The sequence below is a fragment of the Kogia breviceps genome, chromosome 8 (assembly GCF_026419965.1).
Source record: "Kogia breviceps isolate mKogBre1 chromosome 8, mKogBre1 haplotype 1, whole genome shotgun sequence".
Taxonomy (NCBI): domain Eukaryota; kingdom Metazoa; phylum Chordata; class Mammalia; order Artiodactyla; family Physeteridae; genus Kogia; species Kogia breviceps.
This window is the reverse complement of record NC_081317.1, coordinates 19,426,302-19,440,701: the sequence shown is the minus strand read 5'-3', so window position 1 is coordinate 19,440,701 and position 14,400 is coordinate 19,426,302. Positions and strand designations below refer to the sequence as shown.

At 49.9% G+C, this 14,400-nt stretch overlaps 1 protein-coding gene across 4 annotated transcripts in view; it reads right to left on the bottom strand.

Annotated features, from left to right (window-relative positions):
• Positions 1-14,400, bottom strand: part of WHRN (whirlin) — a 91,482-nt gene that overhangs the window by 60,027 nt on the left and 17,055 nt on the right. For all 4 annotated transcript variants that reach the window (XM_059071316.2, XM_067040895.1, XM_067040896.1 and 1 more), the window contains exon 2: positions 5,411-5,629. In XM_059071316.2, coding sequence (XP_058927299.1) covers positions 5,411-5,629 — 219 coding nt within the window. The remainder of the gene's footprint in view (positions 1-5,410; positions 5,630-14,400) is intronic.

Here is a 14,400-nt window from a genome sequence, read left to right as displayed (position 1 = left end):
CTGATACCAGGTGCGATACTGTGATTTATACTAAGAAATATTTTGTCTTTGTCTTCGTTCCTGGCACTGAGCTCCTGAAACCTCTGTAAATTCCTAAGTGATAAGACCACTAGGAGCATCTTTTATTCTAATGAGGCGACTCTGATTGGCCTCCTGGATGGTGGCTGGTCACCAGAAAGACCAAGCCATGATTAGAAGCTTGGAATTTTCAGCCCCACCCCAATTTCTCCAGAGAGGGAAGAGGGGCTGGAAGTGGAGTTAATAATTGATCATGCACGGGACTTCCCTGGTGGTCCAGTGGTAAAGAATCCGTCTTGCAATGCAGGGGACGTGGGTTCGATCCCGGGTCAGGGATCCCACGTGCCACAGGTAGCAACTAAGATCCCACATGCCGCGTAGCCACTAAGCCTGTGTGCCACAACTACTGAGCTCGCACACCTCAGCTAGAGAGAGAAAACCCGCACACCACAACTAGAGAGAAGCCCACGAGCCACAATGAAGAGTCCTCGCACCGCATCGAAGATCCCGCATGCCGCAACTGAGACCCGACACGGCCAAAAAAATAAATAAAATTTTTTAAAAACTGACCATGCCTACGTGATGAAGGCTCCATAAAAATCCCAATAGTATGGGGTTCAGAGAGCTTCTGGGTCAGTGAACAGGTGGAGGTACGGGGAGAGTGGTGCACCTGTCGGGGGCATGGAAGCTCTGCGCCCCTTCCCACATAACCTGCCCTACACATCCCTTCCATCTGGATGTTCATCTATATCCTTCACCGTATCCTTTTGTAATAAACTGGTGCACAGTAAGTAAACTGTTTTCCTGAGCTCTGTGAGTCACTTTAGCAAATTAATCAAAGCTGAGATGGGGTCAGGGGAACCTCTGAGTTACAGCTGATCAGTCAGAAGCACAGGTGATAACCTGTGGACTTGCAACTGGTACCTGAAGTGGGGACAGGTAGGGGGCTGTTTCATGGGACCGAGTCCTTAACCTGTGGGACTGGACACTCTCTCCAGGTAGACAGTGTCAGAATTGAGTTAAATTGTAAGACATCCAGCTGGTGTCACAGAGAATTGCTTGGTGGGAAAACCTCCCCCACATCTGGTGTCAGAAGCTCGGTGAGTGTGATGGTAAAGGACAAACACAGGAGGAGAACTGTAGGTGTTTCTTCAGAGCCGGTCCCAAAGGCTCCTCACCTTCCATTCCCAGCTGGGCCCCAGCCTGAGCTAAGGGGCAGGCCCCACCTTATCTCTGCGGCTGCTGAAGGCATGAGCCTGGGGGAGCAGCCGCTGCTGCAGAGGGTCTGCCTGCTCAGCCCGGAGCGGGGCCTTGGGACCGAGAAACCACTGAGACTTGCTCACTTGCTCATGGGCCAGTGACCCTGGCAGGGGGCAGTAGGGGACTTTGAGCCCTGCATTTTATTTTATTATTATTATTATTTTTTTTTTATGGTCGCTCTTTTTTTTATTTAAAAAAATTTTTTAATACATCAGGTTCTTATTAGTCATCAATTTTATACACATCAGTGTATACATATCAATCCCAATCGCCCAATTCAGCACACCACCATCCCCACCCCCCATGGCTTTCCCCCCTTGGTGTCCATATGTTTGTTCTCTACATCTGTGTCTCAACTTCTGCTCTGCAAACCGGTTCACCTGTACCATTTTTCTAGGTTCCACATACATGCATTAATATACGATATTTGTTTTTCTCTTTCTGACTTACTTCATTCTGTATGATGGTCTCTAGATCCATCCACGTCTCAACAAATGACCCAATTTCGTTCATTTTTATGGCTGAGTAATATTCCATTACGTACCACATCTTCTTTATCCATTTGTCTGTCGATGGGCATTTAGGTTGCTTCCATGACCTGGCTATCGTAAATAGTGCTGCAATGAACATTGGGGTGCATGTGTCTTTTTGAATTATGGTTTTCTTTGGGTATATGCCCAGTAGTGGGATTGTTGTGAGCTCTGCATTTTAAGTCTTTTTTTTTTTTTTTTTTTTGGCCGTACGCGGGCCTCTCGCTGTTGTGGCCTCTCCCGTTGCGGAGCACAGGCTCCGGATGTGCAGGCTCAGCGGCCATGGCTCACGGACCCAGCCGCTCCACGGCACGTGGGATCCTCCCGGACCGGGGCACGAACCCGTGTCCCCTGCATCGGCAGGCGGACTCCCAACCACTGCACCACCAGGGAAGCCCAGCTCTGCATTTTAATTCAGACATTCATGTAATAAATACTTACTGAGCACCTCCACTGTGCCAGGCACTGATCCAGGCACTTTGGGCATACCAGGGCACAGAAACAAGAGCCTTACACCGTGGTGGGGAGAGGAGGCCCTACCACTGTCTCCATGTTATAGAAGAGGAGATTCAGGCTCTGAGAGGTTATGTAACTTATCCGAGGTCACACAGCTGGCAAGTGGTGGAGCCAGGACTTGAACCCAGGCAGCCTGGTTCCAGTGTCTTACTCTCCCTGCCACACTGCCACCATACTATCTAACTCCCACAACAGATCTGTTCCATTTTTTTCATACAGAGGCTACATCTGTACTATAGAGGCTGGGGGTTAGCCCAGAAAGGGAAGCTGGAACACTGAACAACTCTGCACCCTATTCACCTCTGACGATGTGATGGTGACTTGAGAGCAGACAGGCCTGATTCCCAGAGGTGCTACCTGCGTCCTTCCCTTCTGTTCCTTCCTTCAGCCTCATGGGATGGTTCTCACACTTCAGTGTGGAGAAGGGCATTCCTAGCAAGGGTTGCAAAACCAGAACCAGCTTCAGTGGACAGCTTAGGCGGTTTTCAAGGGTAATTTTGCTACGTGTGATTTTTACATCACTATTGCCCTGAGAACTCATTTCCCTAGAAGGTGTGTTCCCACTGGGGTTGAGGTTAGGAGTTTTGAGGTTTGGCATGGGAAGTCTGGGAGCCTGGTCGTAGCTACCTGGAATATTAGCTGAGACCAGGCTGCTGGAGGGAAGAGAATCAGGCCAGGGGGCCAGAAGTGAGGGCTCCAGAGACATGTCCCCCATGCCCTTCCTCAACAGGAAAACGGGGGCTCCATGTTGCACCAGCAAAAGGAGGAACGGGGTGGGGGAGTGTAGAAGCTGCAGCCTGGAGCTGTAAAATCTGTGAAGGCTTCTCTCGTGTGGTTCAGGGCATTTCCTGCCTCCTGAGGTATCTGGGTCCTCCCTGGAGCATGACTCCCTCAGCCTTTGCCTTCTACATTCCTATATACGTTACTCTAAGACTCCCAGAGGGCACCTTACATCCTCCCAATCCTCCCACCCACTCAGTTCCAGTGGTAGGGTCCTTCTCTCTAAGACCTGAAGATGCCATGCTCATTCCCACCTCAGGGCCTTTGCACATGCTGTCCTTGCTGCCTGTCATGTTCAGTGCTCAGAACGGTAAGTGGTGGCTCCACCTTCCTCTCTCAGTCTCAGCTCAGAAGTCACCTCCTCAGAGAGGTTTTCCCTGCCCACCTCATCTGAAGCAGAGCCTCCCTCCCCATCACTCTCTAACCCCCTTCCTGATTTTATTTCCTTCCATCAATCTTCACCACCTTAATTATCTTGCTCATTTATGCTCATTGCTGGATTTTTGTCTCATGCCTCCTACGACTTCCAAACTCACTGGAAGCTTCCCCAGAGCAAGGCTTCATGTCTCTTGTCCATTTCTTCATTCCCACCTCCCATAACAGCGTCGGGCATAAGTGCTCACTAAGTGTGGGCTGACTCGCTCAATGGGTCCTAGCTGCCGCGGTGCCCCCTGAATGTCGGCTTTTGCATCTGTAAAATGTGCATGAGGACACCTACCCCATGGGGAAGCCACGAGGATTCAATGAGATGCTGTAAGCACAGAGCCAGCACATGGTGAGCTCTTACTATTCTAAGTTCATGCACTATACAGGGAAGAGCTTGAGAAAAAGATAAAGCGAGTTCTCTACCCACCCTGGAAGGCTGGCCTTGAAAATGACTCAACGCCACAGGCTGGGCTCCTTTCTCAAGATGGCCAGAGAGCAACATCGCCTGGCGGGGAGGGGGATATGAGCCCACCTCTGCAAACCTGGCCACCTTGAAGAAGCCCAGGCAGGCTCTGACGGTGCATACGAACTGGCTACCCCACTGCCTCTTGCCTGGCACAGAGGCCCCCGCCATCTCTGCCGCTTCCTGCATATCGACATTTGAGCAAAGAACACAAAACACATTAAATAAATGTTATGGTCTTATGGACAGGAAAAGAGAGCTGAGCAAGAGTCTCCAGAGGGAAGGCGGTTGGCTCAGAGCCCCCAAGCTGTGTCAAGGTCTTAAAACACCAGAGACCAAAGTCATGGTCATGCTTTGACCATGGTCATGGTCACACCAAAGTCATGCTTACAGGAATGACTCTTGGTCCCAGGAGCAACCATAGGACACAATGCCAACAGCACCCGGAGTGAACCTTAAATATCAGGGGGACCATCTCTCAGTCCTTACTAAAGAAACAGTCATGGTCTCGGGGAGAAAGGCTCTGTAGGGGGCATCTATTGATGCCCCTGGCCGTCTTCTTCAGGTTACAACACCCCATGGTGCTTTGGGCTACAGCCCCTCCTCCACCGGCCACAGTCTTGGTGTTTCTGTCAATCAAAGGGCACCTCCCTGCCAGGCAATCAGGTGCTCCCTCCCTGGAATATGAATCTTGAGGGGAAGGATACAGAGAACAGAAACCACGGGGATCCCTTTCTTCCTGGAGACTGCACCCTGAGTCCCTCAGCTTCAGTTCTGGGGCTGCCCACACCCTTCCAGTGAATTCTGACTTTGTGGAAGGTGACCAGGACCGGTTTCTGGTTTCTGTTCCTTACAACCTGAGACCCACACTGCAAAAGGTGCCCTGTGGAGCTTGGAGTCCTGGCAGCTGCGTGTGGCCATGGCCTGGGTCTGGACCACTGAGAAGTTAAATCATCTCTAGTGTAAATCATCCGAGCTTTCTCGCTTCCTCTTTCCACTCTAGGGGCTACAGGGGGACTAGGCTTCAACCATAAGGGGGCGGTATCCCAGAGGATGGCACACGGAGAGCAGAGCTGCCCCATCAGCCTGGATGGTCCCCTTTACTCTGCTATGTGAGGGGCAGATAATCTAGCTTATTTAAATCACGGTATTTGGCCTCTTGTGGCAGCAGCTTAGTGTGAACTATGATATGTGGTGCATAGGTTAAAATGAAAAAAAAAAAAAAAAACCCTTCAGTTGGGACTTGAGGGAGAGACGAAGGCCAGAGCCCCTACAGGCCAACCCGCTTCTTCCAGCCTCTAAGAAACTTCCCTATTCTGGGTTTGGCAAGGAGAATGTGGTCTTGATGGCCAGCCCCCCATTCCCAGCCACCCTCCACTTGCGGGAGGGCCGGCGAGGCCAAGGCCCAGAGGCTCACCTTTTTCTCATCCCCGCCTTGCAGGAGGTGTAGCATGCTCCTCCGGTCACCCTCGTGCTGCCGCAGGGCGCTGCCATGGGGTTGGGGCAGGCCCGAGGGCGGAGAGATGCTGCGGCCTTGGGGGTCTACCCAGGTGTAGATATGGTTGGTGACGTAGCCGCCAGGGATGCGCCCCGCTGAGTACACCGACAGCATCAGCTTCTTGGAGCCCTTGAGAGTCTAGAGGGAGAGAGAGAGAGACACGAGTTAGCAGGAAAGGGGACGGTGAGGGATTATCCAGAACTTGCTTCCTCTCAGGACCCCGCACATGGAGTAGGAGACCAGCTCGTAAATGTCTTCCCTTTACTAGCCCTCAATTTTGTCCTACGGAAATGAGGACATCTGTCTCACCCCACTCCGGCCCCCATCTTGAAGTACAAACACATGGAATAGGACCTCTCAGCATACCTGTGCGGAACAGAGTTAACAGAGCAGACCTACAACTGCACCCTTACGAGGGCCTGCTGGGCGGGCCTCTGGGAACTTGGATGCTGAGTGTTCCCACCATTCCCTAACCAGTAAGGGCGGCTTGCCGTGCCTGGATTATTTGTGCAAACCACGTGGGAGTCTGGGATGTGGGTACGGCCAGAGGCGCCTACCTCTGGTGCTGAGTCTCTAACGAGCATCCCTGGTAGACAACATTTCACACGTGTTGTTGCAACTCAGTGCTGGAGGAATCAAGCCCATCCTGTGTGACTGCACAGAGAGAGGACTCAGACGCTTCTGCCTGGTTTCCTGCAGACTTTGCTTCCCCGTGCTGCTCCTGTGCTCACTGTGCTGTGTATCCTTTTGCTGTAACAAATCTTGGCCACAAGCACAATCATAAGCTGAACCTGTGAGCCCTTAAGGAAACTGGGGGTGGCCTTGGTGACCCCGATAAATTACTAGACAAGAGTCAAGAGATAAAAATACTGATACAAATTGTAGCTTAACAATGATAAAGGGCCTGTATGTATGAAACACTCGGCTCTGTATCTGATGTGCTTTATCTCCTGAAATCCTCATGGAACCCAATTTAGTGGGAGAGGGATTCCATGATTTAGTGGAAGAAAACGAGGGAAATGACCTGCCCGCACAGCTAGTAAGGGGTTCCTTTCGTACAGCAACTAATTTTGAGTGTGCATACCACCTTGACTCAACACTTTTAGTCTGGGGATGGAACAGCCACAGGGAGAGGTGAACCCAAACTCTGAGCCCTGGGAGCGGCCATACTGCTTTCCCATGATGCACCTGTACAGACGTGAAGCCCTTTATTCAAGGAGACGGTCACTGAACACTGGGATTAACAGCGAACATACCCCTAAACCTGGGACTTCTGAGCCAATGATAGATAGTACCCGCACGTGGGAAAATTCACGCTGCCGTTAAAATCGCATTTTACAATCATTACAAAGTATTTGTAATGCCATGGATGTGTGATACATTTTAATGTTAAGTGCGGTCAAAAGGATATAAATCCTGTCTTACAGTGTGATCTCAGTTATGTTAGGAGAAAAGTTACACAGGAAAAAAAAAAGTGAAACTGAGGAGTAACGTGCCAAGATGCCAGCAGTGCTTCTCTCAGGGCGGCAGAATTATGGGTGATTATTATTTTGTCCTTCCTGTTTCTCATTATTTTCCAAATGTTCCAGAATGAAGGTATATTGTGTCCAATACCAGAAGACAGCAATATACATAAAAGGGTAGGGGGGCACTTAGCTCTCTGAATCTGTGGAGCTCTGGGTTCTACTGACCCCCCAGTTCTCTTGGCAGACAAAAAAGGGGTCAAGAGTGGGGCTTTCCAAGATCGTGGGGAGCCCTGGCTGGGCGGGGCTGCCAGACAAGGACGCTGGGCCACAGGACTGGACACTCTGACTTCTGAACCTCTTCCAGAGGAGGACGGGCAAGCTGGAGTGACCCCCTCAGTTCCACAGCTTAAAGCCAGTCCCGGGTGGAGGGACAACGAGAGGATGGCAGCTCTCCAAAATCCTGCTTGTGAAAAAGATTTCTGAGAAGATGAGCAGAGAAAGACTGTACAGTGTTCTTTTCACATTTCCTGGGACTTCCCTGACAGAACAGTTGGGAAAATAAAACCTCTGTGAGGTTTGAGATGCAGGATGGAGGAAGCCGTAGACCAAGCGGGCTTCTGCCAGAGCTCAGGACACGACCACCATCCGCAGAAGCCACTGCAGCCTCTGAGCTGTCTTCCTGCCCCTTCTGCCCTGCCCCCCGCTCCCTCCTCCGTGAAGGCACTGCTGCAGCTCTAATGCTGCTCCAACTGGCCTGCCTCTTCTTTGCTCCCTTCCCTGGACAGACGGTGAGTCTGGGCCCCAGCACTCATCAACAAGGGCTGACCGAGCCTACCGTGTGCTGGGCCTGGAGAGAGCAAAGTGGGCGTATCCTCAGGGCACCTACAGCCTGGAGAGAGACAAGGCTCCGTCAGGCGCACAGTAGGTCCTCAGAAAGACCTGGTCGCCCTGACTGGATGAGAAAGCATATATGTGGCCTCCAAAGGAACCACAGCATGCACAGGCATCATCCTGCAGCCACCTTCCTCATCTCATCCGGAAGGCTGCGCTGGAATTAGGAAACGGGGAAGGCAAGTGGAAGGAATGGACCTTGTGGATTTGGGCAGAACCGGATTTAAGTCGCTTCTGTCACTTGTAGGTCAGGAGCCCTGGGGCCGGCTGCTTCCTCTCTGAAAGCAGCACACGTGGGATGCAGACAATGCCCACCTCTCAGGATTGCGAGGGTTCAATGAAACAGTGTGCTTGAGGGCCGGGCCTCTGCACACAGTGGGGGGGTCAGCAGGTAGCAGAGCCCACTCGCCTCTCCTCCCAGGAGTGTCCACATTAAGAAGGGAAACCAGGTGTGGATAAGCATTGTCCAAGGAGTTTAAAAAAAAAAAAAAAAAAAAAAAGAGGCGTCTGAGAGAATGAAAACCAATGCACAGTGCATGATCTGTATTCTGTATTGCTGGCAATAGTGGAATTCTCTTGGTCAGTTCTATAAATAGGCAAGCAGCAACCTTGAGAACGGAGAGGATGTTAATGACTGATGAGAACACCACGGAGAGCTGGCGCCGGAGACGGCCTGGGAGGTCACTGAGTCTCCCAAGTGCTGCCCGTCCTCAGTGTGGTACAGAAAGGGACACTGGCAACCCAAGATGGGAAGGGACTGAGAGGGTACAGCCCAGACACAGGAGGCCAGCCCTGGACCAGCCTCTTCGCCTCTGCACCTCAGTTTCCCCCTCCCAAGCCTGTGGGACCAGAAAGTCTGACGGCCACTCAAGCCTAGACCATTCTGGAACCTCTGATACTGGCTCTTGGGGGAGGTGGCGGTAAACATGGGCTCTCATGGGGTCTTGGAGAGCACGAATATCATCATCCACTGCATCATTATCCATCTTTACTTTCCTGGCAAGACTGAAGAAAACACAAGATTCCTGAGACAGCACTTTCCACATCCAAGCAGGCTCTGGGAATATGGTCTCGGTGCCGTGGCCATTAGAACCCCAAGGGAAGGCCTCCATCCACTGTGCTTTGACTAAACCTTGTGTGTCACGCAGGGAAGGCGAGGAGGAGGGGATGGTCTAGGAATTCAGTTTCTATTTTCTCATTGTCTTCTTGTCTCCCTTTTTTTTTTTAAACAAACAACCGCTTGCTTATTTTAAAAGGTGTCACTGAATGGAGGGGTTAATTCCTAAAAAGAGCTGGCTGGTGCTTTCTAGCCCTGACAACCCTTCCACCTGCCTTCCACACTTACTCACCATTGCTACCTTGATCCCCGAGGCTCAGGCCATCTGGAGGATAGTGTGATTAGGTGCCCAGGCCATGCATTTCACAGAACTGGTGGCTTCTCTCTCTGGCAAGCAGCCCTATGCAGTAGGGCAAAGTAGAAAGAACTCTGGCTGTGAAACCGAGACCCAGGCATGTCCCTGCTGTGCCACTGTGTCCTGCTGGGTGGTCGGGGGCTACGTCCTCCTCTTGCTGGGCCTCCGTTTTGCCAACTGGCAATGAATGGGTTGGAATCCCTGATTGCTAAGGTCCTGCCCCAAGTTAAACTTCAATGTCCTCTGGTTCATTGCTGTATTTAAAAGAAAAGAAGTTGGGCTTCCCTGGTGGCGCAGTGGTTGCGAATCCGCCTGCGGATGCAGGGGACACGGGTTCATGCCCTGGTCTGGGAAGATCCCACATGCCGTGGAGCGGCTGGGCCGTGAGCCATGGCCGCTGAGCCTGTGCGTCCGGAGCCTGTGCTCCGCAAAGGGAGAGGCCACAACAGTGAGAGGCCCGCGTACCACCAAAAAATAAAAATAAAAATAAAAAAATAAAATAAAATAAAATAAAAGAAGTTGCTATCAGGTCCCTGAACCAGATCTTGAACCTGGAGGCTCTGAGGTTCCATATCAATTGGGAGGGACCAGAAGGGTTTAAGAAAACACCCAAGGGGTAGAGGGAGCATCTCAGGTGTCACAGGACGCACCCCCCAACTCGGCACTATCATGGGCAGCAGAGGGTCCTTCAAAGGGACCTGTGTGTGGGGGGGTGGACACACTCCAATGGGACTATAACTGTGTCTCCCTGCTCTTTGTAGGCAGCTGCTTATGTGCGGTAAATCACATCCAAAAGCTAGCTTAACGCAGCCTGCATGCTCTGCCTATGACTGTTGGTGACTGTCAACCACACCCCCCTCCTGCTGCAGCAACCTGCAGAATCATCCAGTCTCCTGAATCCATTGCTTATAAGCTGTGCCACCTCACACAAGTTACCAAACCTCTCTGTTCATCTGTTTCCCTCCTGTAAAATGAAGATCTCTTTTCTACTCTCTCTTTAGGTAGAGAGTATCTCACTATGAGCACAGTGCCTGATACTTAAGAATCCAATGAGCTAAGGCTAAAAAAATCCCATGAGATCTAGGGGGAAAGTCCACTGCGAGCAAGAGCCGTCACCAGAGTCCTCTGCTCCCCTGCTTCTTATCACATTTACTGATGAAACTCGACCGAGGGGCTCACCAGCATTCCACCAGGTCAGAATAAGGAAATTTGGATCTGACCCGTCGGATGGCACGGCTAAGATACGACCCATCACCAGATGACTACTCAGACTGCGTGCTATGATTGTAGAAATGTAAATTATATGTATATGTCTTCAAACTTAATAACTTGCTACTCGGATTAATGCTCTCAGGAGGCAAATCTGCCTCGCTCAGCTCTTCAGAGCTGACTCTGACACCCCAAAATCACAGTCCAGGTGATAGAATTCTCTGCTCAGCAGAGGACTGAGAAATAGACTGGAGACGGGCTACAGTGCGAAGGGACTGGGGGGCGGGGGGAGGGGTGTTAGCACGACAGATGCACACATGCTCCTGTGTTCAAAAATATGCACCAAAGTGCAAGCACAAGGTCACAAGACCATTAGACTACTGTCTGGAGGGGCAGGTACAAAAGAAGTGTTTCAGTAACGTCTCGAGTAAGGACACATAATGGTGAGTCATCCAGCTTATTTCAGGGCAAGGTTTTCTCTTCTGGGGAACAGATCACTCAAAATCAGGAAGGGGAGGGAGCTGGTCTAAGACCCAGGTTAGTGATGGGGAAGAGAGGGAAGGATGCTGCCTAGTTGGGCTTTGGGTTCAGACTCACTGGGCACCAATCCTGGCTCTGAGGTTGACCTGCTGTGTGGCACAGAGCAAATAACCTAACCTCTCTGTGCCTGTTTCTGCATTTAAAATGCAACTGTTGTAAGGACTATTAAGATAATGTAAACTACCTATATAGTACATAGCACAGAGTAGGTACTAAATGCACATGAATTTCCTTCCTACGTCTGCCAGCTTCTTCTCCCAAACAAAAGCCCTAGAAATTCTCTAAACCTTCCATCTACGTGAATACAAATACATGAGCAACTCTTGCCCCTCCCTCCCAACTTTCCTCCTCTTCAGAAACGTCCTTCTTTCCTTTAACCCACACTGCCTCATATCAGCCCCGCCTTTGACACTCAGCCCCTTTCCCACCACCTCCAGGAAGCCTTCCTAGATAGTGAGTGACTCCCCTTCTCGGAGAGCACCCAGCGCACTTGCATGTTTTTGTTGCCATCTATACTATAGCCTCTGCATCACCTTCATACATTCTGTCTCTAAGACTACAAGACAAGTTCCTTAAGGCACAATGCATGTTCTCTTTTCTTTATACCCTCCCCCTGTTCCTTCGCCTTCACTTACTTACCCATTCATTCATTTCATTCATTTGCTCATTCATTCAAGATAATTCACTGGGCTTTCGAGACGCCAGGCAGCCCCCAGGAATTTGTTCAAATGAGGCCACAGAAAGAGCAGTACACTAGCCTGGGGCTCAGGCAGCCCTGGGTCACCATTCCATGCTTCTGCACACTCACGTGGGCATACACACCTCAGACACACGTGGAATTCAGAGACAGAAGCAGAAGAGGGAATGGTTAAGAGCCGCAGCTCTGAAGCAGGGCTGCAAGGATTCCCATCCTGGCTCTGCTACCCGCCGATGGCAACCCCAGGCAAGTTACTTAGCTAGTCTGTACCCCAGTGTCCCAGGCATAAGACGGGATAATAGTAGTATTATCTCACAGGGCAGTGGTGAGGATTAAATTACTTAATATACATAAAGTGTTTAGTGCCTGGAAGACAGGTAAGAGGTACAGAACGGTTAGGTGTTATTATTATAGAGAACCTAGAGCAGAAGTCTCAATTCACCATCCATGGTAACCACACACAGCTGCATTCTGGTGTCTGTCCTTCCCGACTTCTTGTGTGCATTTTACAGACACGTGGATGTTCACACACAAAACTATTGTTGTCTGAGGTTTACACAGGCTGACTCATACTTAAGGTTTCATTGATGTCTTTTTTTTTTTTCAGCTAAAAAAATATATTTTGAAGCTCTTTCCTAGAAAGATCACCTCTTCCAACACTACATGGCATTCCCTGGCAGAGATGCACAACCACTGAATTCCCATTCCCCTATTGCTGGACATTTATGTTGCTTCTCATTTTTGCCAGCACCAGCAATCTGCGATAACATACTTTTACGTGCATCTTGGAGCACACGTGCATCTATCTAATTCTCTACACCAGAGAAAAGTGGAATCCCAGAGGCACTGGGCTGTCTTTTTTTCATATGCAACCCTGTCCCTCTCTGTGTAGTTCCTGTAACTACCTGCAGGGGGCAGCACTGTGAAGCCTGGACCTATAGGAGGCCTGAATGCCCCCCATCTATGGGCGCTGTGGATGGGACTGGGTGAGGGCTGTGCAGCGATCTTTTCCCTAAGCAGAGCTCACTGTGGCGCAGGGATCCATACTCTTTCATGCCTTCTTCCACAGGCTCCAGAAATCTCCCCGTTTAGGCAAATCTTGGCTCTATCTTCCAATCCCTTCTGGGGACCAAAGTATTATAAAGCATCAAAATAAAAAGGTGGCTGAGCTGGAGGACCCCTCAAGAGTTTTTCAGTAAAAGGTATACTCACTAGAAAACCATTCCCAGACATAGTTCCACGTCTTCCTAGCTATGAGAGTTCAGGCAAGTTCCTTAAGCCCTTCAGGCCCCAGCTTTCTCACCTGTTAAATGGGGCTACTAATGCCTACCCTTATGGAGCTGTATGGAAAAAATGAGGACAGACAAGATAATGTACACAAAGCATCTTGCACTGGGCATGGCATATAGCAGGTGCCAGCAAATGGTGGTTAATATTATTGATAACAGCAAAATTACTGCAATGACCACGCGTTTTATTCTTCCCACTGCACATATGAAGAAAGAACATCTGGGTGCTGAAGTGTCTTATGTAAGGTCACAGAGAGGATAAGAGGCTGGGCTTGGACTTGAATCTTGGATTCTCCAAACTCATGCATCTCTTACCAGTAGTTCAAGAAGGTTCAAATAACACAAGGCCAATCCTATGTCTTGGCCTCACAGGATGGACGAGGAGAGGATCGGAAAAGGGAGCGTGGACTTACAGGCTGTAAATAAATGAGAGGCCTTGTACTCTTGAACCCTGAGCTGGTCCCAGGTGCAGCCATAGGCACTAGGAAGACCCTCTCCATTTAGCCCCACTGAGAGAGGACAGAAATTGGTGTGTGGACTCTCTGCCCCTGTGGCATATTTTAATGTCACGAGAAAGAAAAGCCCTAATTAACACTCTGTCTTCAGAGCTCCTTCCTCTGCACCACATTTTTGTCTGTGTTAATTACTACCTCTTACAGGGACCACCAACTGCAACGGCTTTCCAGCCTCCTCTCTCAGCCTTCAAGATTAGTCTCTGCAGGGGGTTCGGACATCCTTTTAAAAAGAGTCATGTACCAAAATGTTCATTGCAGCCCTATTTACTATAGCCAGGACATGGAAGCAACCTAAGTGTCCATCATCAGATGAATGGATAAAGAAGAAGTGGCACATATATACAATGGAATATTACTCAGCCATAAAAAGAAACGAAATTGAGTTATTTGTAGTGAGGTGGATGGACCTGGAGTCTGTCATACAGAGTGAAGTAAGTCAGAAGGAGAAATACAAATGTCGTATGCTAACACATAGATATGGAATCTAAGAAAAAAATGTCATGAAGAGACTAGGGGTAGGACGGGAATAAAACACAGACCAACTAGAGCATGGACTTGAGGATATGGGGAGGGGGAAGGGGAAGCTGGGACGAAGTGAGAGAGCGGCAGGGACATATATACACTACCAAACATAGGGTGGATAGCTAGTGGGAAGCAGCCACACAGCACAGGGAGATCTGCTCAGTGCTTTGTGACCACCTAGAGGGGTGGGATAGGGAGGGTGGGAGGGAGGGAGACGCAAGAGGGAAGAGATATGGGAACATATGTATATGTATAACTGATTCACTTTGTTGTAAAGCAGAAACTAACACACCATTGTAAAGCAATTATACTCCAATAAAGATGTTAAACAAATATTGAACTGTAACAACAACAAAAAAATAAAACGC